Here is a 26,379-nt window from a genome sequence, read left to right as displayed (position 1 = left end):
CCGCCGTTTGGGCTCACACGAGCGGGAAACACGACTCTCTCACCAGGGGACCGACCACACATCCTCAGCCACCAACAGCCTTACAACTTCCCAAAGAAAGCAGCGCAGATACGCCAAGATTTTTTATATAAATAATGATGCTAGGCTTTTTATAATATATAAAATAATAAATTATGAAATGTGTGAACGCAAGGAAATATTTTTAAAAATATTCTTTGATTTGTTGGGTAATTTATTGCATTTAGACATTTTTTTTGTTTCTTCCGTCTTTATTATGAATTATTATGTTGTTTCACAAGTCCACTAACAAAGAAATTATGACAAATAAAAACGATTAATTGTTTTGCTAATTTAGGCATAAAAGAAAAGTAAAATCTACGTTTAATTCACAATTTCGCAAAAAAATACATAAAAACTACAATTCCCAGGTTTCACGGTCACAATCAGGACGCCGCTGATTGGCTGTGACCGACACAAATCTATGACGTTTTACACACAGCTCGCTTCCGAAACAACGAACGAGCCGCAGACCAAAAAGTAGCAACCGCCAGATAAAGACAGATGGAGTCTTCGGAATAACGTTTTATTTGGATTAATAAACATTTCCCCCAAAGTTCCGCGAGCAAGCAGACATTTCCGTTTAATGAGGTAAACACATACGACAGTTTAATGTATATAGCGTTAACTATTTACGAGTTTTAGACCGTCAAGCTGTTTGTTAAGCTAATGTTAGGCAGCCTAGCTTCTCAGAATGGGTCCAGTTGAGTTAACCTAAGTTAACTTACACTGTGCTGATATAATATAACCTAGCGCTTTAGTCTATACCGTGTGTAAGAAGCCGTTTATATTAAGTGGAAAAACAAATTTAGCTAGTAGTTTAAAGCAAGCTTTCCCAATTTACTGCTTTAAGCATGTTAACATACCAATTGCAACTCTGAAAGTCTTGGTTATGAGCTGGTCTCTTAAATCAGGTGTGTTGGGAGAAGGGGAGCTAGTCCTAGCTGTGTAGGGAATGAATAAGGGCACCAGGCCAGGGTTGGGGAGTAAATGGTTTACTAGTAAAGTTAGCGTTAGCTAGCCTAGGTTGCTTGTTTTAGTTAGTTAAGACATGAAACTATAGCAAGTAGCTACTAAGTAATAACTGTAGTGAAGCTTTTTAACGTTAAATTGAGTCTATCCACCCAGGAACTTTTTGGTCCAGCTAAGTTAACGTTAGTATAAAAGCTTTTAAGTAATCAGTGTGATCAAGCAGTCCACATTTTACCTATAGCTGATAAATTAGAATATATTTAAACACAGAATAACAATGACATGATCATGATAATTGTAGTGCTTTCGAAATGTGCGTGGAATAATGTGGAATATGTGAAAAATAAATATAATGTAATAGCACGTTAGCTTGCTAGCTAGCTAAGACAAATGTTAACTAGTTGCAGCCTAATTAACCCACTTGTTTTAAACTAGTAAGTTAAGTAGTGAGCATCTCTAACTCAGCAAAGTTAGCTAACAAGAACGCCATCTGGTTTCTTCTCAGAGCTGTGGTCAGAAAACTGATCAGGACCCTCTATGTTCAGAGTTTATCAGAAAACCCTCTCTGATTTAGTGAGGTTTAGGTGGCGCCATCGTGTGTTTGGTCAGTTTTTCGGTGTCCAGGCAACTCTAACGCTTTCTGTGTTCGTTAAAAGGTTGGTTAGGATTTTAGACCAAGACGAGACGATTTGCAAGATATAGTAACAAAGTAACAAACAGCAACGAAGTGTTGTGAACGATAGATGTAAAATTATGGCTCAAGTAAACGTAGCAATAGTACCGTACCTCAAAAAGAAAAATTATGCACATTGTGTGTCCAAGACTTGTGTAAAATAAATTATATTAGGCGAATGTAAAGTACATTTAATTTAGTAGATATGTACGAAAACAGTGACATTTTTATTTTGTATGAAGTAGCAGTAAGTTGTTGCCTTGCATTACATTAATAGCTTTATGGTGTACCTAATTTGTGTGCCCACACTGTGATGATGATGCTTAAAACATTTATTGTGCAACCCTATTGCAAATAATACCTAAATCATAATGTTTGTGAAATAGTTGGTTATATTTACCAAATATTTCATCAATATTCTTCAGGGCACCTGCTACTCCCTTGTTTCTATTAAAATCAAATGTATTAAAGGATTGTCCTGCTTGGAGCAACTGCCTTTACTGTCCAAGGAAGAAAAAGAAAATTTGTATTCTTTGTGTGTGATTCTTGATTTCAGTTTAGATTGTTAGTTCTTACATATCAACTTCACTTTATTTGGAAACAGACAGGACCATTTAAAGTAATGTGCAATATATTGTTTTCTTAACATTTATTATTTATTTTATTTCTTATTTTATTTTTTATGAATAGTAAGCAGCCTCCTTTAACCTTACCTGCAACTTTTATATTAAACATGGTGTAAACATAATGTCTTTGTTTTGTTGGTAGGTTAATCAGTTAAATTAGATACATTTAATTGCTGTTTTAATGTGATTTTCAAAAATAAATGTACTAGAAGCAATAGCTTGCACATAATTTGAAATGGCACTGTTTGTTTACAAATAATAATAATGATTTGTTAATAATAAGTTACGAAAAAAAGATTATTGTAATCGACAATTGCTCAAATTTTTGAAAATTGTGATTTATCTATTTATTTATTTTACATAATTTGTGTTTACAATATCACCCAGCCATACCTTTTATTTCAATTAAGGACAAGTTCTGGATGGAGCACCTTAATTCTGGAGAATTCAATTCCACAGCTTGACAGTCTGGCAATAGGCATAGTGATACTAGGTTTATGTTTATCTGCTCCAGAGAGTTCTGTTCTATTGCCGTTATATGTCTACTCAAAGCTGTGTTTATTTGCACACCTGTTGTCAGCAATGTGTGTAACCTAAAGTAGCTGAATGAGTTTATTAAAAAGGGTGTCCACAAACATTTGGACACCCAAGTGTATATGGTAAATAATAAAGCACTAGGGGGGGTAAAGCTCTGACATATAGCATATATAAATTGTATTCTTTTTATGGCATTGAGATCTCATCCCATTTCAATTTCGAAATTGTACAAGTGTTTATGTATCAGTTTGTCAGTTGAAGATGAAAACATGTTAAATAATGAATATGGCAAGGATGACACTCTTTTTTTTATATATCAACAGGACATTTGCAAGGATAAACAGTGCTTTGGCATGAATTTCTCAGAGGTCTTCAAGCAGTCCAACCAGCTGTGCAAAATCTCTCCAGATGGCAAATACTTGGTATGAAATTAAAGCTTTGTATTTAATGCAAGTTATATAAACAGGTTCACAAATCAGAGAAATATGTGTTCAAAACTCAGTTTCCCAGACAGGGTTTAGGTCTAGTCATAGACTATTTTCCCCTTTAACTAGTAAAATCTCCATTAAAAAGACTATATAGTCTAAGACTAGGCTTAATCACTATCTGACAACAAGTCAGAGCTAGATATCTGTAGCACGTTCAGTAGCAGTGTAGATAGAACTCCCTTCAGTACAGAGATAGCATACTGTCGAAGAAACTTGTGAGTATGAGCTTGTTCTCTGTTAAACTAGTCCCTTTTTTTCCTTTTTTCTTGCTTTTACAGGCCACCTGTGTTCAGTATCGCCTGGTGGTGCGTGATGTCAACACACTGCAGATCTTGCAGCTGTTCACCTGCCTGGACCAAGTGGCCCACATGGAGTGGTCTTCAGACTCACTCTTCATCCTCTGCGCTATGTACAAACGAGGACTAGTACAGGTACTCTGATCAGACTGAATTAAATTAGTAAAACAAACTTAGTCACATAAATGGCCATATAGTGTACATGTTAAAAGTTTGGACCTCTTCCCATTCAATTTGTTTTCTTATATATTATTATGTTTACATTGGAAATTAAATATAGAAGCCATTAAAGCTCTACAGGAACACATGAAGAATTACTTTGGAAAAAAATTAGAAGTGTTTACAACAAAGTGTGTTTACAAAAATTGTTAAACACACCAGAATATGTTTTATAGTTTAGATTCTTTTAAGTTCCACATTTAGCTCTGATGGCAGATTTAAGTAGATGAGGTAGAGTCACCTGGAATAGTTTTCTGGAGGTGCTGAACAATAGTTGCTGCTTTTCCTTCACCCTGTGCTCCAGCTCATCCCAAATCACCATCTCAGTTGGGTTTCGTTTGGGGAATTGTCAAGGACAAACATTTTTTGTTTCTATTTAATTCAATATATTAATGCAATATAATTATGTATGTGTTCCATCAAATGAGAAGGTGTCTCCAAACATTTGACTGGTACTGTATGTTGAAAATGAAATGACTCCAAATAAAATAAATCCACTAGGGGTGTGCCATAACAAATCGTACACATCATAATTTTGCTGCGAAATTATGTAAAAAAAAAATAAAAGTTATAATAGCAGTAGTCTGTCTTAAGAGTAGGCTATTTTGCATTAGTTTTGCTATTAACTGCGAAAGTTTAAGTATAGTTTTTGTTTAAATGTTTGTTCGCAGTCTATATACATGCACTATATGCTGAATAAAACGTATGCAGTTGCAGCAGTAGATTCTCAAAGATTCTCAAAAATACTTTTAAGTGAGTTAGTTCCTTCTTTGGTGCCTTTTAAAAAGGTTTTTATGTGTGTAAAATAAGCAAAAACAAAAAGTAAACCCAGCTTTTGTTAACTTTCAAGTAAATAAAGTAATATCTTACCTTTGTAAAGGTAACCAGCGCCAGTCTTTCATTTTGCTTCACACAGATGAGGGCAATTAGAGTGAAGTCTGTTAGCAGAATGTTTCTTGCTGGTGTTTACTTGTGTTTTTGTGTCTGTGTGCATGCGCTCGGGGTTCTCCCTCTATCTCTGTTGCAGGTGTGGTCTCTGGAGCAGCCAGAATGGCACTGTAAGATAGATGAGGGCTCGATCGGTCTAGTCTCCTCACGCTGGAGTCCAGACGGACGTCACATTCTCAACACCACAGAGTTCCATGTAAGTGTGAAGTCAGGAGGAGTTTGTCCCGCACTGTGTCAACTGTTGCTGCCTGTAACTAAGGACCTGAAAATAGCAGCCCGTCGTGTGGACCAGCATTAGCTTAAACCCTCAAATAACCTGTCGCAGGACATTGAGCCCTGAACTATGTCCACAACTTGGATGTAGTCCACTGAAGCAAGTTATTTTACTGTCAGGTAAATAAAGAGGAAAATGTGCTGCATACTGAGAGAGTTTCTTATGATATGCTGGATGGTTTGAAAGGCTTTATAAGTAAGCAAGTATGAACAAATCAGAAGTAAAATCATGTTTTTTTTGTATTTTACTATCTTCATTCCTCATACATATTAGTCAGGTTAATGCCAGATTTTCCAGTATTTGTTGTGATGTTAATTTATTGATTTTGTAAACCAGGAGAAATTCAGATTCATACCTGTTCACTTTTAATCTGGATTGTAGATAGATAGATAGATAGATAGTCTTTACCATCCACAACGGAAATTTGTTTTCATCAATAATACATAGCCTCAGAAACATAGATACATACATAAATACACTTAACACATACTCTTCACCTCACCTCCCATCCCCACCAACCTACACCACCCCTATTTACACAACACAAACCATAAATGCATATAAAAACACATACACTCCAGAGCAGATCAAGTCAACAGTTCTGTAGGTGTCACAGAGAACAGGGGAAAGCAGTCCACAGACGGTTGATCGGACAATCACCGTTCATGCACTTTCGTTTAGGGTAGCTATCGCAGAGGGCACAAAGCTTTTTCCACACACAAAGGTCCTGTATCTACGCCATGATGGGAGCAGAATAAAATAGGGGTTAAGGGTGGCTGGGATCATGTACAATAATTAATTATTGTATACTGAAAAAAGTTCAGCCCACATCGATTTACGCAATAGTTTTTACAATATACAAGCTGTCATACATACCAAGTGCTTTACAAGTGATTAACAGACATAAAAAAACAACTAAAGAAAGGCAAAAGATGGACAGTATCTTCCATCCATCCACGATGACATCACAGAGCTGGTGGATGTTAGAGACCTTGCACTCCTCCACCTTCTGTTTAAGGATGCCCTAGAGGTGCTCAATTACGTATAGGTCTAGAGCAGAGGTCACTAATGTGCGGACCGCGGTCCGGGTCCGGACCGAAACGTTGTCCAATGCGGACCCAAACCTACTGAGAAGGATTTAATTGTATATGTGCTTTGCGGCGCAGTAAACTCACAGATCACAGTCGCAATCACGTGTGGGGTAAGATCACCAAAAACAACGCTTCTCATGCGGGATCGAACCCGTGTTGTCAGGGGTCCCGCTGCTCCGGCTGTTGAATTGGGACGCGGCCGTGAAAAAACGCCTTTATCTAATTAAATACCCCTGGTCTAGAGACATACTTGGCCAGTCCTATGAGAGAATTGTACCCAAAACACCAAATTTAACAGGCCTGCTCCCCATACACAGCTGAAACCATGTAACACTAATGAGTTGTCAGCGATTTAGAGATGAGTGGTGAGTTATTTTGAGGGCACAGCAAATTTACACTGTTACACAAACAGTACACTGACTACTTTACATTGCATCACAATGTCCTATTTTCAGTGTTCCAATGTTCCTGTGAAATAATGTAATAAAATATTTATTTACAGGAACAACTCTTTTTAAAATAAAAACACCTAGAAATCTGGCTAAAAAAATACAATCTCCAATACAGTTTATGACTTCCTTTTGGTCTGGCGGGAGGCAGGTTTAGACTGTAGTGCAGGTGGGAGGTGTAGTGCTGTCCAGCAGTGTTTCTGAAACGACCGTGCAAGTGAAAAGGCTCTGGCATGTTGGCAGTTACTTGTGAACCTCTAGCCCTTCCTCTCCATCCCTCTGTCTTTGCCTGTTTGGATTACACTTGGGCTGAGTTTCAGAGCTGGAGTTGCCTGCTGCCTGAACTTGACTCCAAGAATCACTGACAGGTGCTGAGACGGAGAGCAGCTGTGTCTGGGAATGACGCGGGACGTGGTGGGCAGTGTGTCTGTGGGCCTGTGGCATTCTCACTTTGTGCCTGATGTCCCTCCCACTCAGTAGCATTTAAGTGCAGTCAGTGTATTTCCCCTTTCATTTGATGTGGCTGCTTATTGACTTATTGACTTGGCTGTAAACTTTTTGCTATAGAGTGTAATAATCAGTTGGAACAGTACAGGTCACCAGAAGTACTGACAAATGATGAAAAATAATGATATTTATTTGTGTCCTACAGCCTTAGTGTTGATGATATTCATCTTATGTCATATACATTTTCAGTTTGGAATGGCAGCCATGTTTTGGTTAACAGGGTTAGCAGGAGCATTTCCCTGTAGTTGAGAGGTTAAGAGTTCAGTCCCCAGCCCCAGCTGACATCACCTTTACCCCAGACAAAAATTCATTAAGCTTCAGCCAAAGCGGTGTACATGTCACTGCTTCAGTTTCACGATACTCATAAACAGGATGCTAAATTAACCTGTTTAGGAACAGCTGCCTGGTGTTGCGCTCCTTCAGCAGTTTATCCACAGTCTGATGGGAAAACGTCATCACAGTGGGTTTAACCATAGCTGACAGAACTGTGCTGTGTATCTGTTAATCTTTGAATGTGTGCACACCCCTGGGAGGCCATGTTCAGAGAAGCAGGGCTGCAGGTTTCTGTGAAGAACATCAGTCGTGGCTTATATGAAGGCAAACAGTATTTTTCAAGCCAAATTAGTTGTGCTCTCTGTATTTTGACTTTAACACTAAGTGACCCTGTTGTATTTGATGTTCTTATTATTTGAATAAGTGCAAGAAGGTAGCTGTCCAAGAGGTGAACAATCAGTGTGTCCCAATTGAGGAGTTAAATCCTTCGAAGGACGACTAGGCTGTTCCATTTCAAAGTCTCCTTCGAATGCGGGCGACGAATGCGCCCTTTTTTTCCTTGGATGCTTAATTATGTCAGCTGTATTATGTAATATATGTAGTATTATGTAGTTTATATATACATAAATACTTATAACGTATTTATATTATATTATTTATATCATTTAGTTTACATATATAAATATATATATATATATATATATATATATATATATATATATATATATATATATATATATATATATATATTATTTAGAATATGTATGTAATATGTAGTTTGTAGATATATAAATACTTATATATTGATATATATTATTATTAATTAATCATGAATTATGACTAATATTATTTTACACAAAATGAGGGTCTGGTAAAGTTACTGCATCCAAAATAAACAGATGTTTCTAAAAATTCTACTGAATGTCTGGAAATTTTATATTTATACTACATAAGACTTTTGTATTTATTTTGTGTCCGCAGTATATTTTTGAAATTAATTTAAAAATGTCCATGTTTTGTCATATTACCAAAATTATAATTATAGCAAAAATACCCTAAAATATTATAATAGTATTTTAGGGCCATATCATCCACCCCTATTTGTGGATGTTCAGTATAATATTTTGCCATATCATCAACCTCTAGACTCGCAGTACTTTTTTTTTATTTGTACAATGTTTGAATTAAAAGCAATCATTTCGTTATGTTAAAAGCGTTATATCTTTAAAATAAGACAGGAGAAATACATGTAAATACTTCAATTAATTAACTAACTGGAGATTTTTGCAGATAAAGGTTTTTGTGTGAAGGGCAACAAAATTTTAAAACAGTGAAAATTTATTTAGAAAGATGTTTAAAGTAGATAAGACGAGTCATCATCGATAAAAAAATATTCACTTTTATTGTTATTTATTTATTCATTACAACAGAGCAAAGAAAAAAGTCATTAGCATGTTAAAAATCCATAACCACAATTTATTGCAGTGATGCAGACCCCTGTGTTGCATCTTTAGTGTGGAGAGGCTCCATCGCAGCTCAAGCGCACAGTGATTACAAGCGAGCTAACACTTTGTTCCAGGTGTTAAAAGTAATCTATGTGTTTTGTGAGTGGTGATGTGAGTCTCGAGAAAGAAGAAACTCAAGGACAGTGGTGAACATTATCCCGTTCAACTGATCCAACATTGTTTGGGATCATACCATTGTGCATGCCAGTCCAGGCCTTCGGGCCACGGCTAATGCTTAGCATTTTGACTATGAGTTGTTAGACAGCTCAGTGTAAGCAGCCTCAATGCTTTTAATGGTGGTGCAGTGTGGAATCTCCCACCCCCTCAACACGTCTAGCCAGCTGTATCAGATACAGGCAAAAATTGAGTCTGTAATAGGAGAATTGGGAATGTATCGTTTTAAAAATGTTTTCTGACATGGAATGCTCCGACCTAATCCTCCGCTGACAGACAGGTCTATGTAAAGATTCTTGGAAATGTCACTTGTGATTCTCGCAATACAAAGGGGTTTTCCAAATGATGTGTGGAGTCGAATGAATCATATTGATTCATTAGATTTTTGTGTTACTATAACTACAGTTGACTGGAATGTGCGGAATGTGTACCTAATCATTTCATAGTCCATTATAGATTGGCATGTTGTCTTCTCACAGCTATTGACTAGCGCTCTGTTTCTGCAGCTTGTTTCAATCAAACTGATGTAGAATTTCTTTATGTGACGACATTTCTTGCAGGCCTTTCTTGCATTTGCATTTCATGTATGTTGTAAATTTTGTGCCATAGTATGGTACAATAGTATTATAGAATTGTGTACAGAATAATATTGTTGTATGTTAGGACATGCCTTTCAAATCCATATATACACACACTATATAAGCATAGTATCGGGACATCCTCAGGAGCTTTTATTTTTCATTAATTTATTTGTTAAATATTTTGATTACTTTATTGTTACACAGAACAGAACTGCTCCGACATGACTAATGATAAATGATAAACAAATGTGAAAAAATACACAATGGAAGAATGAAACCTCAACAAAATATGGCTATAAATGACATTTACATAAACTTAACATAAATTGTAAAAAGGAAATCTGCTAAATTAAGAGTAAATAGGGATCTCAAACTCTGTAGAAAATGAATGCACTACTTAGAGTACTTGTGTTTGGGTCAGATGACATATTTGTCAAATGTGCAAATGCACTTTTTTGCCCAAATTGACTACACGTTTCATTGTCCAACATGTCCAGTATCGACTAACGGGTTATCTACTAAAGTTAACTGACGTAGTTAGAAATATTACAGACAATTTTATCCTTAGCAATAGTTTACAATGACAAACCTTTGAAGCATTATATTATTTGCTGTACAAATTCTTTGAATAGGAACAGAGAAAATGTACTAAATCCATCCTTTCCTTTATTTTTATACCAGCAGATATTTTAGAAAAATCTAATTATAATGTCTAATACAAACCTGAGCATGTTTGCTTTTTCTCTTATTTTTCCATATTTTTCCAACTTGTCCCCTAAATTTGAGGTTAGGACTTTTAGCATTAAGACACTGAATGCAGTCTATGGCATCCTTTGGTTTTCCTTGGCTTTGTAGATTAAAAAGTGAATTGAACTTACAGTGATAATTCCCTTAAGTTTCTTCCTAAAACATGGTCAAATGTGTCCAATGGTTTGATCATGATTGTTTTAGTTGACCACTATTAATACTGTTTTTTAGTAAGGAATGCTCCAAATATTTGGCAGCTGAATGTATTTGACTGAAAATGGCAAAAAGCACTTTAAGACTTATTTTTTTAAACCAAACCATATCATGTTTTTCAAGTCCATATTTTTCTCAGTAGTTAGCCTTAGCATTTCAGTCACAGTGAGTTAAGTAGCACTGCTGAGGTACATTTACAGTTTAACTAGGGATGCATAAATACCGTTATTACGGTATTACTATTGGGCCTGATACCATGCTAATGAACTCGTACTCACCAGAGTCCCCAAGGCCCCGATACCAAAATCTGATACCTATTGCACATTGCTGCGCTAATGAACAGACAAGTCCGAATTATAGATATTCAGTCCCAGATCTACAGCACAGAATGAGAGAAAGCGAGCGAGAAAGCCACTGTCTAACCACCTGCAACTGTAATTCATGAAGTACTCTGTGAGAAGCTGCGGAGCTGTGGAGGGACTCGTGGCTCGTTTTTTACCCAGACCACTGCTTTGACCCGCTCAATGGTGTCTGCCAGGCATTATTTCTACACAGACATCCCAAGTTGCAAAAGTTGATTTCAGGGAGGTTATATGTGACTCCCATAGCTTCAGGGAGACTTGGTTTGTCTGTCTACATTTCTTTCAAAAATGCTTCTTATGGAAAAGTAAAAAGAAAAGTTAACTATTGCCCTGCATTACTTTAGGTTACCAATTACACTTACATAATGATCTTGATTTTTTACTTCTATGTAGGATAATGGTGAGTACGAAAATACATGTTGAAAATAAAAGATGATATTGATGCATCCCTAGTTAAAACAGCACAAAATGTTAAGGAACATTTTTCAACAAAATAGCACTGTTGAGGTAAATGACTTAATTGAACTGCTGAAGTAACTTGCTAAATGTGTGATTAGAGTAGCAATGCTGAGGTTATTAGCATTAGCGGCTAACTGCTAGTACTAGCCGCAGTTAGTGCTAGTAAATGCTGCGCAACAGCGCTAGCCTGAGGAACCCTGAGTGTTCCAGTAAGCCAGGGTGATATTAGTTAGCGGTTCGTCCCACATAGCTTGTTTTAACACAGTAGACACGCAGACTACAGTCCAATAATACTCACCTCTGAACAGTGAAAGAACTAGCGCTGTTAGCGGCTAATGCTAATGCTGATCCGGCAGTGTTAGCCGGGGTTATCAGCAGGCTACAGGCCAATAATACTCTCCTCTGAACGGTGAAAGAACTAGCACTTAGCGCAGTTAGCAGCTAATGCTATTACTGCTTTAGCCTTGGTGCTGGAGAACTAAACTGAAACTCCTGTATAACACTGTACTTCAGCGGAGTGGCTTTACTGCTCCTTACAACCTGGCTGGTAAAATTCATACATAAGGCACACTAAAGATTTTGGGGAAAATTAAAGGGTTTTACAATGCAAAAAATACGGTAGGTCTTTTTATTTGTTCAGTTGACAAATGTTTCATTAAGTTTAGTTCTGGTCAAAGATTTATTTCATTTAATCGCTAATTATTATAACAAAAAAGATCTGATTGTTGGATATTGGTATCAAAGAAGAGAGTGATATATCATTCCAGCTCAGTGTTGTTTTCATAAGGCGGTTCAGGGGTCTGCAGCTGTCGTGGTGCTGAATGTTCCTCTGTGGTTTCAGAGTCTGCGGTGACGCGTGTCTGCCTCAGCTGGCACACTGAACCCATGGACGCATTACCCTCAGCAGCTTCCTCAGACCGATTGCATGCATGGCAACACGGACAAACATCTCCCACCTACTTCTCCACTGTCCTCAGAGTCTTAGATTTCAGATCCACCAAGTCTCCCCCTTTCTCACACCCAGCCCTGCACAGCCAGACACGGCGAGAGTGTCCGTCCCGTCTCCTGATGACACAGGCTCTGTATTGATGATGCTGGTTTCCCTGAAGCTGAGATGGAGAGAGGTGAAGTTTAGGGATATTTGTGAAGCACAGCTGTAGAGCTTGGATCACTCCATCCAGAGGTGAAGACAGATAGCAACAGGAGAGAGGGCAGCTGATAAACATCAGGTATCCTTCTGGCCTTGAGTTCCGTACAGCGCAGAACAGCGGGACAGCACAGATATAATATAATACCCACTATTGTAGGCTGTTTTTAGGCCTGCACCTATAGGCAGATGGTTTTGTATGGTTAAGCTGTATCTGTGCAGCAGGGGGTGCTGCATAGGCTATAAGGGTATTTTATGAAAGTAATATCTCTGTTTCTCATGGATACTATAATCTCACGGAAGCATGACTTCCAAGGTTGCACAGTGGCCAGGGATCTCGATTACCATTCACACTTAAGCCTTGACACGACTGATAGCCCATATTACTTTTACGAAGCCGTGCGAGGATCTTGGCTGACGGACAAAACGAGTTTAGTTCAGTATTTCACAGTGTGCTCTGATATACAGAGGAGGGAAGAACTGGGAGTTGCACACACACACACTAAATTGGTTTACTGGGTTGTAAAAGAGCAGATAAGAGCCTCACACTCTGCACTCTGAACATACTTGAGGTGGGACACATTCATGCTATAATGATTTGTTTTAATTATTAATATACACTACTGGTCAAAAGTAGTGTATTAACATCCCCATTTTTTTCTTTTTCTTTTTGCCATTTAATCTTTTCAGGTATAGTCAATATCCAGAAATGATACTAAAGCCAGTGTACAAAATTTTGCCGAACACTGACAGGGCCTATTACAGTGAAAAAAAAAGGTAGTTTTAGTATTTAAAAATATATATTATAAAAAAAATGTTGTTTGAAATAAACTGAGCTTTGAAAATGGATTTTTTAAAAAGGTCAATTTCAATTTCCAAAGCTTTTGACTGTAGTAAAGCAAAATTGGAGCAGATTATATATTCTGCAGCACTAACACAACACACAGTAGATCCTGAGTCTCAGTTTCCACAGTGAATAGAAAAATTAGAGCCCTGACAGGTGAAGTGCAGTAATAAAAAAAAATTTAATTGCTAAGATGCGAAAAAAAACAGCTTGTCTGGGTCGTATAGCACTGCTACTGGACTACAAAATAATAAAAAAACTTATGCAGGTTAAGCTAGGATGCAGCAGGTAATGTTTGAGTACTGTTTTTATTTTCTGCTGGTTGTGTATTTGGGCTATGGATTGCAAGAGGAGCATAGATGATACAAGATACATGTGGGAGTGTGAATGCTTTTACATAAAGTGAAGTAAAAAAATTAGTGGTTATTAGCCATAAAATGGTGCCAATCATATTTTTAATGTTTGTAGATATTAAAAAAATGCTTATACAGCCTTATGTAAATTATAGTGTTCATGGCAAGGGAACAATACAATGCATTACAGTAGGGTTTTTTTTTTTTTGGCATTAGCTTCAGTGCAGGCCCAGTAGGGCTAGTTCTTCACTCTCGGTTGGAATTGCTGACCCTCAATACTTGCAGCATCTGGTAGACTGAGTGTCTCTTTTCAAGGACAAGATGTTACATGTTATTTTCGATCCTTCCATACCGGTGTTCCATCCTTTGGCAGAGTGCCCTGTCTTACACTTGGTGCAAAGCTCTTTAAAGCAAAGTGACACTAACACTTGACTGTGTTTTGTCAAGAACCTTCTGCACCTTTTTTACTGTGTCCTTGGCGGTTCTGGTCTTCAAGCACTAGCATAAATCAACATTTATGGAGAAATTTTTTAAACTCGTGGAATTCTGTGATTTATTTTGGTATAGGCGGCCATTTATACTCAGTGCAAAAGTCTTGGAATAGCAGTGTATATACAGTACATTGATTATGAAGTGTTACCTCTTCATGAGGGATGGCTGGGGAATGCTCATGTCTGTATAATTTGTGAGGTGTTTTCTTGTGAATAAGGTTGAACACTGGTCACGATGCTCATGGCAAGGCATCATGAATTATTGAAGTTGAATGTATTGGATATTCAGTTTCCACAATTTAACATTCCTCGATCCACAGTAATGACAGGAATATGTAATAGAAAGCATTACCACCCACAGTAAACAGTGCAGTGAGTGGTAATGATTGTGACCGGTGGCATCTGGCTAGAATTGTCTGTGTGAACATATAAGTGACTGACAGAAATTAATTGCATCATCATTCAGTGCACATATCCCACAGTTCAGTGCAGAATTCTTTAGCTTCCATTGATCATTGCAAAAATTATGGGACATGATACTAGATGTAGCATGTCAGTGTAAGGGTCACAGTTGCTTAACCCTTTCAGACAGTGTATTCATTACAATGGACATTAGGTATTTTCTTTATTTTTAATTGTTTTTTTGCACATAACACTATTTGAGAGCTGTTGACCATCAGAATAGACCATGAATCAGCCAGTAGTGGACGAGTTTATAAAACAATGAAACAGTAGTTTGGCCCTGCCACTACACTGGAAAAAACAGTATTACTAGAACCCCGAGGCAAAGTAATAGCTAATTTTTACTGATTTAATGTGATTTTTAAATTTTAATCATGGTTTTTACTGTTATGAGATGGTTAATGAAAAAAGGGGTCAATATGAAATATAAAATATTACATATAGGCTTCCAATGCAATTGAATTTAAATTTGAGTTAAGTGGATTTATTTGCTATATAGATTTTATAGTAGAATATTAGTCTTCTTTCCTATGCATTACAGACAGAAAATGTCATTCTTAATTTTTTTGTAATGGGTTAAATAAACCATATCATGCTGGGTCTGTTAGTCAATTACTTACGTTGTAAATGGAGATCCTGTAGATGGACATTAAATGACCTATTAGAGCTTTAATATTTCTTGACTTCTAATAAACGAATATGTGTTAATGTAAGAGCATGTTGCTTTGTAATTAAAGACATAGGCCTCCAGGTCTTCAGGGACGTATAGCCTTGCCTTTTGCCTGGTTCTCTATGGCATTATTCCAGGTATTCTCATATATTTCATCCACTTATCATTTCATTGCGTTCGTTGGCTTTCCTTAAGCTCATAGCTAAATTTGCTTCTGCTTCTCAATGTGGTACTTTTGGAAGGATTAGCGGGGATCATGATGGGTAGATTAGTACTGGGATGACTGATGAAATGCTCCTTAGCCTCATAAGTGGCTAACTGATTGAGCTGTTATAAATAGCATGCCTTGCACTATTCTCTAATATACAGTTGGACATGGAGCCTAATTCCACATTTATACATATCTGTAGCTTTAGCTGGTAAGAATTAACCAAAAATGTTTAATTATAAAATGTATAAGTCAATGCACACTCAATAGATCAGGGGTCTCAAACTCATTTTTGCCGAGGGCCACATTGGCATATTGGCTGTCCTCTGAGGGCCAGATGTAACTTATAAATATAAGAAAATGTAACCAGATGTAATACAAAATGAATGTAATTACTCCTTAATGTTAAATAACTCTCAATATACTATTTATTCAATCAAATATTACAGTTGCATGGAAAAATGGTTGCTTGTTGCTCTATTAACATAAATCCTTTTAATTTATAAGTTATATTAACTTTGATCAAAACGTTTGATACTGAAATAAGGCTTAATAAATATAAAATCAAAAATTTTGAGCTGTGACAGATTTAGCATTTCCTCAGATTTAGCAGTTCCTCATCCAACCACTAGTCGGAGCTGCAGCTGCAGCACCACAAGCCCGCAGTCTTTGCTTAGTCAGAGCGGCAGCCCAGCCACGGGCTACAGGGCTCAGCTGAGCCAGTCTGGAGCGTTTTTAAAAATTTGTAAGTTCTTCTGTGTATGAAATAAAATAACCCCACTAACCGGATAATACAGCTCTCTACAGTTCATCTTTCAGCCGAAGCAGCTAACAGCAGCAGTTTAGAGCAGCGTTACGGAGTCACTGCTCGGATTACATTATAAACAGGTCAGTTAGCGCGCTGCTAACCTCAGGATGTTTATAACTACGGAGTTTAGTGGACACACCACGGCTGCAAGGTTAGAGTGTTGAAGGCTACTGAAGACTACTAAAGCAGGCAACGCAGCGTAAGCAAAAAAAAAAAAAAAAACCACGCACACACACACCAAAATACAAGTTAAGATAAAATATGAAAACGAACATAATAAAGCATAAATAATTAAATTGAATTGCGGGCCAGATGTATGTTTATTTTGTTAACCCGTGAGGGGCCGTATGAAACCGCGTCGCGGGCCGCATGTGGCCCGCGGGCCGCTACTTTGAGACCCCTGCAATAGATCAAGCCTTAACTAAAGGAATTTGGGTGTTTTGGTTTCAATCAAGTCACACAGTTTCAGTAAGGCTACCTTTTACAGGTGGAGGTGGCCCAAATTAGATTTTCTTATTTTAAATCTTTTTTTTTTAATGTGACCTATATCACCTATAATTCAACATTCATGCTCCTAAACTATTGCACATGTGCAAATAAGCAATACTTCACACAGCATCACAGTTCCAGTGTCTGACAGCTGATGTTATAACAGAGAATGCATTCACACTTGCTGTTAAATGAGAACATTGTTTGGCCATGCCCACTACTTTGCTCTGTTTATACTTAATGTTTAAGATTTTTACGTTCTCCTGTAACGTTTTTGGGACATGTCTTTAGAAATTATTTATTTATTCAAACACGGATCGGTTGCAATGTATGCCTTTTTAACCTAGTTTGAAAACAGAATACACAGTATGCAATTTTCTGTCCGAAACTGAAAAAAAATTATCATTTGGCCATTTCAGAATATTTAGTGCATCCCTAGTTTAATCAAAGACATCGTGTTTTCATTATTTGTTAATTTGCTTTCCTTCCACTAAAACATCTCTTGGTCCCTTAACTTTTATGTATACTGAGTTATACTGATGTACATTTTAACAGATGTCTTACCAACACAGAATTGAAAATGTCAGATTCAGTGTTGTTTTTGCTGTTCAAATTGCCATATAAATAACACATCTGTCATATGTGATTCTCTTTTTTTTCCCTAAACTTTTATTTATTGACAAATTACACTAAACATTCTCAAAAATATTATCATGTCTGTAAGTCAGAAGAAAGGGGTCTTGTGAGACTTCCACTGTATCTATAATATTTTACACCTGACTATAAGAGAAGCAAAAATGATATGAGATTGCTGGCATATGTGACATCTGTCATACATTGACGTACTGATTTTATATATCATAGTAATCACAACACTAGTTTTTACTGATTTACCAGTAGCTTGACAATTTTGGTGATGTAGCACCTTAATCTCTCATTGTCCTTGACTTTTATTACACCCTAAGGCTTACTAATTGTTAACAACATGCTGAACCAAATCACTAGTTTCACTGTTTAAAAGAGGTTAGTGCATTTCTGGGCACTGGTGGACTTTTGTAGTTTTTGTACGATTTTTATCAAAACTACTACTAGTCTTATTATTCTCTAATGTGGATTTGTGACGTGATGTATTCTTGTTTTTTCTTCACAGTTAAGAGTCACTGTCTGGTCACTTTGCAACAAATCTGTCTCATACATCAAGTACCCTAAAGCGTGCCAGAAAGGTAAGACAGTGATAATGATTGAAGAGTTGTACACAGGGTCAAATGCAACAATGAAATACTGTGTCCTACAGTCACAAGACTGGAGGGAGACTTCAGGACAGGCCATCCATGAATCATAGCGTGGGTTAACCTGTAACCTTAGGCTTGGCCCTGGCCCTGCAGCCAAGTATGTGCATTCAGTGACAGATGGAGTGGCCTGCTCTGTAAATGTCACATAGTCCTCATAACCAGTCTGTCCACATCAACGGGCAGTAAGGGGTTTATGCACTGGACTCTCAGTAATGGCCCTGACCTATTACAGTGGAACATGCTGCTAATAGCCTGGTTAGTGCATCGCGTCTTTAGTGATAGGCCTCTGCCATAAAATGAGTTAAATAATTGCCATAGATTCAGTTTTTGGGCTATGGCTTTAGCAATATTGGGCTATAGCTTGCATTGTATTTTATAGCGGTCCAGATACAATACTTTGAATTCAGTACCAATACCCAATAATATTTTTTTTCAATACCTTTTGCTAACAAACACAATGAAAGACTCCATCTTTTTGTGCGTAATTTACAAATATTTTTCCTACGCATAATGCTTTATACATTTCAGTTTTAAAAGTTTAAAATTAGATTAATTAGTGTTGTAAATCACTTAAAAATTCTAAACTTTTTTAATGCTTCTAGTTCCCAGTATTTTTGGAAGAGGGGCAGTGATGATAGTGTGGTGTGGTTTAGGTCTGGCAGACTAGAGCTTTTTTACTGCATTATAATATAGAGAGCAAGTGAGAGAAACTTCAGCACAGTGGCGGTGTGTTCACAGTTTGAAAGATCATTGAATTTTGATACCCAACCCTAGTCTTTATCCAAATTTTTTGTCATTTTTAATTTTAATTTTTTTATTTTTTCTGTTGTTTCAGGCATGGATTTTAGTGCAGATGGACGCTACATGGCTTTAGTTGAGCGAAGAGACTGCAAAGATTTCATTAGCATATTTGTATGTGATGACTGGCATCTCCTCAGGGTAAGCTTTTTTCTATATCCTTAATAAAAACTATTATTTTCATAGAGTGATTTGGGTATGGTCAGGAATTGGACAGACAGTCTGACAGTACAAATTGAATTTGAAGCCATTGTATGTAGTGTGTAGTAAAGGTCACCTTTTAGAATATTAGTATTTGCATTTACCAAGCCTTTTTTTTCTAGCATTTCGAGACAGAAACACAGGACCTGTCTGGGGTGGAGTGGTCTCCCAATGGCTGTGTTCTTGCAGCATGGGATTCCTGTCTTGAGGTAAGCATTTACATTTAGAAGAGTTTTATAAAATAAGCAACATTCCTAATAATAAATAATAATAATAAACAGTATTTAGGAAATTCTACATTCATTTGTGCTTGCATGTAAATTTAACGTACAAACGTACATTTTTTTTTTTACCAATGTACATTTCTGTAGTACAAGATGCTGCTGTATTCCCTGGATGGGCGTCTGTTGTCTACCTACAGTGCTTACGAATGGTCACTGGGCATCAAATCAGTTGCCTGGAGTCCCAGTAGCCAGTTTCTGGCCATAGGCAGCTATGATGAGAAGGTATGAATCTTCTGAGTGATCAATCAGAAGCTGTTTTTAACTACAGATATGTTCAGTAGTAGGATTTTTTTATCAAGTGATTGATACTGCTTTATTGGTTTCAGTGCTAATCTTGTCTCTGAAGCAATATTGTTTTTCTTTGTCAGGTTCGGATCTTGAACCACATCACCTGGAAGAAACTTATCGAGTTTGAGCATCCGGCCACCATCACCAGCTCCAAAGCTGTAGGCAGTTCCAGTTCCTATGTTTTATGCCAAAAGGCTGAAACACATGACTCTTTCTTATATTTGTATCTTTTATTTCCGAGTGATTTATTCTAAAGGCTGTTTTGTGTTCTGGTTGGTATTAGGTGGTGTATAAAGAGGTGGAGAAGAAGCCCGTCATTGGTACTGAAGATTTGTCTGTTCATCAGATCGCCATGGGAAGCTCCCTCTTTAACACTAAGAGCAATTGTAAGTTCTCTAGAAACCAGTATGAATCTGAATGAATCTATTGTTGTTGTTATGTATTTTGCAAGATTCTGACAGTTTCACAGTATATCATGATATTTTTTATTATTATTTATAGATTTTGGGTTTGTGACTTACTGTACTGTTAGGATACATATAATATCAAACATTAAGGCTTTAAATGAAGGCTTTGATTATTATCGAGTTACATTGTGCTGCAAAATTACACAAGATATTAAGGAATCAGACTTTATTAGCAGAAAAACAGCTGAAAAATGCAAACAATACAACTTAAAAATATACATCAACAACTTTAACACAGTTTACATTTTAACACTAAATATGTCAAATAGTTCCATAAACACTGTAAATGGACCTGAAATACTTACAATATACAGTGCCTTGCAAAAGTACTCGGGCCCCGTTGAACTTTTCAACCTTTTGAACATTTTAGGCTTACTGTATTTTTTTGTGAAGAATGAACAACAAGTGGGACACAAGTGCAGTGAAGTGCAACAGAATTTATTGGACATTTTAAATTTTTTTGAGAACTAAAAAAACTGAAAAACGTGCAGCACCTTTAACTGAATTGAGGGAGAAAAAGTGAAAACAAAATAAAATTAACTATAATGAAAAATTGTAAACTTTTATAACCTTGGTTGAGACCAGACAGGATATATGTTTGCATTTGCACATCTGTGTCAGCAACAAGTGCAACTTACCCTTTAGCTCTGAATGCAAATACCAGAAAGGGTGTCCACAAACATTTGGACATGTAATATGTATATCACCCCAAGTAACCTTATGCCTTGGTTTGTATTCCCCTAAGCTCAGTCGTGCTGCTGGGCCCTGTTGGTGTCCGTGTGTGTCTGTATGTGGGGGTGAGCGTGTCTGCTAATACTGCGCGCTATGCAGACGCTGCTGTCTCAGTGGAGACCATGGTTGGGAGGCTAGGCATGGTGACAGGGCCATTACGAATTCCGACGCACAGCAAGGATGAGCAACTATTTCTGTAGGCAGGCCATTGACTGAGGTCTGCAAATACCCCTGTATAAATCTCACCAACCAAAACATAGTGCTTAGTGTCGTGTTTTGACATGAGATCCCATCTCTAAGCCTTCCTCCCTGCTCTTAAAAACACGATACCACCCACACTGATCGTCACACTTTCCCACTCTGTGCCTTCAAACCATAAATCTAAAGACTTGGCAGAAAATGTTGCACTGTGATTGCAAAGACGTGTGCATTGTGTTATATATATATATACAAGAAGCAAATCTTTAGAGAATAGTGATGTTTGAAGGAATTTTAAGACATAACATCTTATATTAGACTTATATTATTGCTGACATTTAAAAGCCTAGATAACTAAATAAAATACCTTGATTACAAAAAACGATCAAGGGATTTTCTCTGCCTCAAGGAATTGTTAATTTAATTGTAAAGCTCAAAGCATGGTTTTATGTGTGGACTACATATAGTCTTTTAATGTGCCATTTTTAAACATTGCAATTTATTTCTTTAGCTTAATAACTCAAAAATGCCTCAACACAACAGCATGAACCATAGGAATATATGTCTAGAAACAGTTAGAAACACATCAACAAATTAAAAAGCTCAACTATAAAAGCCTTCAAACTGTCTTTCAAAGTAACTCGTCATTCGTTTACTGCTTTATTCCTCAGTTTTTCTCAGTCACAAACACACATTCTAAAGTATATTCTAAGTCTCTTGAGTTTCCCTGTGGCTGAGTATACAGAAGGTCAAAGCATAATATTGACGCACGGGCTTGTAAATAATGTTCTGAATCATTGATTAAAATTTGCACTTGTGAATCAGTTCATCCAGTCCACTCATTGTATATGTTCCTAAAAGCATCTAAACACCACACAAATAACATGATAATTCATGGAATATCAGCAGATTTTAAAGTTTAAAGGTTTGTCCCAGCCTCCAAGTCATCATTTTGGTTTTGTGACACTATTTGTTGCTGTTTCTTGCTATGCACTATTTTTTTAATTTAAGAAATAAAACTGTTACCTAAAAAAGTAAACCACTTGGCCCTTTATTAATAAATGAAATATATTTTTTTATTTTCTCTTGTGTATTTCTAGTCGCTCACCAACCAAGCAAAAATATGTTTTATCTGATTACTCGATTAATCAAAGAAATTTTTGTACAATAATCAATTACTAAAATATTTGATAGCAGCAGCTACTCATTACATTGTCTTGTATAATTTGATATAGTTAAAGTAAGTTGATTAGATGCTGGAAGTGTGACTTTATTTATGTTATTATATAAAAAAAAAACTATACTATATACATTGGTCCAACTTCAACCAAGACTAAAATAGATCAGATAACCAGCCAGTTTAAATTATTTGGGTTGTGCCAATAAAACACCTCAACACTTCAAATATTTTAGGCCGGGTTCACACAGCAGGTAAAGTGGTCAATATCTGATGTATTTGCTTAAAATGTGACAGATATGTTACCTGTGACAGTGTGAATGGCAAATATACACTGATTTTGACATTTTCAGTTTCAATTAAGGCTAATCAAGACATTATCTGAATAGAAGGGGAAATGGACAGCAGCAGTGAGGGAGGTTTTTCTGTGGTGGTATAGCGAGGTAATAGGTCTCATTAATGTTTTGTTTAAACTAAGTTCTCTTTTAAAAAAATAAATGTAAAGAAATGTCTCTCAAAAAGAACTTACTCACTTTCCCTGAAAGACAATATTGTAATTTCTAGGATTTTGTAAAAATTTGTGGTCACCCTCAATGTATGCAGTAGAGTCATGTAATGTCAGGAGAGGTTGGATGCCTAAGATATTTAAATAAATATCACTGTTCTAAGTTTGGGGGCATGACATGCTCATATGAGACTGAAATATTAATGTTAAACATTCAGACGTCTTTGGAACTTGAAATCTTTCAGAATTATTTAATTGGTGAAGTGATTGATTTTATTATTTTGTTTCAGATGAGATCACTTCCTTACCGGTCCAGGTTCCAGTAGTAAAGCCTGATACGGATCGCGCCAATCCCAAAATCGGAATCTCTGCCATTGCCTTCAGTGCAGACAACAGATACCTCGCCACAAAGAATGGTAAGAGTCTATTAATCAGTATATATTTTTTGAGAATATTTAGATTAGAATATGTGGATTGGCATTCAGGAAGTCATGATTTGCCCCTTCCTGTATAATTTGTTCAGAGCTCCTAAACAGTGCCCCTTGCCCCACTTGGCTACTGGTTCTGAGAGGAGTTCCAGGCTGCCCACAGAGTCTGGTATTTGGAGACATTTGCTGCTGTTTTAGCTGCTGTGTAATTCCCCCTGTATTTCTAACACTAAGCTTATTCTTCCTCGTCAAAACTCCCCGACAAGTGTGCTTTCCTGTTTGGCTCAGCGGAGCTGTCTCTCTGCGGGGGTGTTAATCAGGAGTGCACTGCACATATGAGTAGGATTGTCACTGGGGCCGAATGTGCTTGCTACCGCTGTCCTCACTGACATTGTGCCAAATCCATCTCAGACAACATGCCGCAGAGCCTGTGGGTGTGGGACATGCAGCGACTTGGCCTGCAGGCTGTGCTGGAGCAGACAGCCCCTGTGCGCTGTTTCGTCTGGGACCCCTGCAGACCCCGCCTGGCCCTCTGCACAGGAAACAACAAAATCTACATGTGGTCTCCGGCTGGCTGCATCTCTGTGAAGGTGCAAGTGGAAGGTAAAATGTCCAAAACAGGCTGTGCACACCTCAGTGACAACGGCATGTAGAATTATGCGAGTGAGTGAGATAATTTGGCAGAAAACAAATTTACATCATTTTCTTTTAACAAAAATCTAAACGTGAAAAATGGGTAAATCACACATTGGTAAAATAGTAAAAACAGCCATCTGCTAGAATGTAAAATCTTTTGGTTCTCATTTGATTAAAACAGGACTGGAGAACAACTTCTGTATCATTAAATCAATTTTACATATATAGCGCTTTATATAGCATTATAAAAATGTGATCTATGGACAGAGGAAACGTTAAACGTTAGTATTGCCAGTCCAGCTGTTAGTGTTGTGGTGAATTTGCTATTGTAGGCTTCATAATAAGAGTCTTGAGTTTTCAGGCCAAATCCTATTAATGAGAAAAAGCATATACTAACAAACAATACAATTTGTTTTGACCATTTTATTTTGTTTAGAGTTTGCTTAGTAAAAGTTAGATTAAAATGTGAGTGAATATAAAAAAAAATCAAATTCTCTTATTATTACATCTCAAATTGAGACATATTTGAGTAGAAAAGGTTCTCCTGAGGAGAACATCTGGTATGTGTGACTTCCTCCTATAAATTCTTTGTTGTTTTTAGGCGAATAAAGCATAAAACTTACTCTTCATATCCATCAAAGTCCAAGTCCGGGGATACCTCCCTGAAATACATTTTTGCAACTTGGGATGTCTGCTTATCGATTTCAGGTTTAGATCATATTGACCAAAATTAAGAAATATATTAGGACATATTTTGACCATATTTTCCAGCCCTAGTTCAAAATATGCCTTAATAATGTCTGCCACAAAAAGCCCCCAAAAGTTACGCTAATCAAAATCCCAGCTGTTTCTAACTGCCTCTCTGGTTTCTCTGTTTCACAGGGAGTTTTCAGGTGCAGTCCATAATGTGGCACGGCAGTGGAGACTCGTTGGTGCTGCTGGGGAAAGACCAGCTGTGTCTGTGCTACTTGGCTACAGATGAGGAGAAGTGAGCAGCAGGAAGCACCTGTGGCTGCGCTAGCAAGTATGTTTAAGAGAGGTCAAAATTAAGAAGCTCTGGGTTCAGCTTCCTTAATTCTGATTTTATCTGTCAGAAAAGAAACTAGAACTGTTTACAGTTTTAGGGGTCGGGGGCAAAGCTGTTTAAACACACAGAGGAACACTTAAAAGGGCTTGTCCTATTTAATCCTAAGGAACCATTCAGGAAAAACACAAAAGAGCAGGCCTTAAATTGTAGGTCCTTCATTGACTAAACATAGTACTTATGCACTATGTTTCTAGTATAGCAAGTAAAAAAACAGAGAAGCTATGAATTTAGTGTTCAAAATGTACCAGAAAAGCACAATCATCTGCTAGCTGGAAGTCTACTTCTGTTGCGTGAAAAAAAATGAATCCTCTTTATTTAAATGACCAAGACCAGTTTACACCTGATCACTTCATCATTCTTGAATATCAGGACTATATCTGGATAAGGCCAAACCACGAACATGTGTAAATAAATGTAAACACAGCCAAATCACATATTAGCAATGTTATAGGAGTATAAACACATCTGCCTCTCCAAAAACTTATTTAACCATACCATAACTCCAGTTTCAGTTTCACTTGTTTTCACTTGTCTTTCCCACACTCCCTCAAATTTTACTATTCACTAAATGTAGACACATTTGATTGCCAAGTGTAAATATCCAGATACAATCCAGATACTAGTTCCCTGAAGTGACCAGATCTAAATGGGGTCTATCATTCATTACAAAAGGCTGTATAATACATTTAGAGATGGCACAATATCTCTTTTATTATAACACTGAATCTGTGCTTACAGTCTGGTACTGATCTGATCGTTTCTTCATAAAATAAGCTTTAAATTGATTATTTTTTATTAAAGCATTTCACTAAACATGAGCATTTAAAAAGAAGTTCTCATACTCCACTTAAACACTCCACTACCCTAACAGGAAGAAATTGACCGCTAATCTGACATCTCACAGTGCAGTCTGGGTTCAGATTAGCTGTTCTTTACAGGTCTTGCTGTAAATGTGAAAGTTCTTTGTGCTGCTGCAGGGTTTGCATTGTTTGGCTTTATTTTTGCTGTAACAGCAATTACTCAATGTTCAGAATGAACTAAAGAACATTTAATATTTATAGACTGTTGTCAAAAAATGAGGCACTGTGCTTCACTGCAACAGACCAGACACTCAAACTCGTAGGTAAGAAGGTATGAAAACTGCTGCTGTGTGACCATTACACTCATCCTTCTCCCATTACACACACAAGCGATGAAGTCCTGAAGTTTCAAGATAAATGTACTTTGAAAACTTTTTGAATGTAAACTTTTGAGGAACAAGTTTGTTTTTTTTATATGTATATGTATGTCTAGAACTTAGAATTATTTTTATAAATTTAATATTATTTCCAATAAAGTTTTGTACAAATGCACTTGAACCTGT

General features: G+C 36.9%; 2 protein-coding genes across 3 annotated transcripts in view; one reads left to right on the top strand and one right to left on the bottom strand.

The window, feature by feature from the left end:
* The window catches only part of tp73 (tumor protein p73), a 59,279-nt gene extending 54,380 nt beyond the window's left edge, over positions 1 to 4,899 (bottom strand). For both annotated transcript variants that reach the window (XM_022670685.2, XM_015605501.3), the window contains exon 1: positions 4,739 to 4,899. In XM_022670685.2, the coding sequence (XP_022526406.2) occupies positions 4,739 to 4,770 (32 nt within the window). In that variant the 5' untranslated portion in view covers positions 4,771 to 4,899. The remainder of the gene's footprint in view (positions 1 to 4,738) is intronic.
* Positions 497 to 26,374, top strand: wrap73 (WD repeat containing, antisense to TP73). Its single transcript, XM_015605502.3, has 13 exons — positions 497 to 648; positions 3,189 to 3,287; positions 3,632 to 3,784; positions 4,896 to 5,012; positions 18,074 to 18,146; positions 19,051 to 19,154; positions 19,337 to 19,423; positions 19,586 to 19,720; positions 19,867 to 19,944; positions 20,070 to 20,172; positions 23,156 to 23,281; positions 23,705 to 23,896; positions 24,812 to 26,374. Exons 2-13 carry the CDS (start codon positions 3,219 to 3,221, stop codon positions 24,919 to 24,921), a joined length of 1,347 nt encoding a protein of 448 aa, XP_015460988.2. The 5' UTR covers positions 497 to 648; positions 3,189 to 3,218; the 3' UTR covers positions 24,922 to 26,374.
* The last annotated feature ends 5 nt before the right edge of the window (positions 26,375 to 26,379 follow it).

Source organism: Astyanax mexicanus, chromosome 12 (assembly GCF_023375975.1).
Source record: "Astyanax mexicanus isolate ESR-SI-001 chromosome 12, AstMex3_surface, whole genome shotgun sequence".
NCBI classification, from domain to species: Eukaryota; Metazoa; Chordata; class Actinopteri; order Characiformes; family Acestrorhamphidae; genus Astyanax; species Astyanax mexicanus.
Note: the sequence above shows the minus strand (reverse complement) of the source record. Positions and strands in the feature narration are given on the sequence as shown.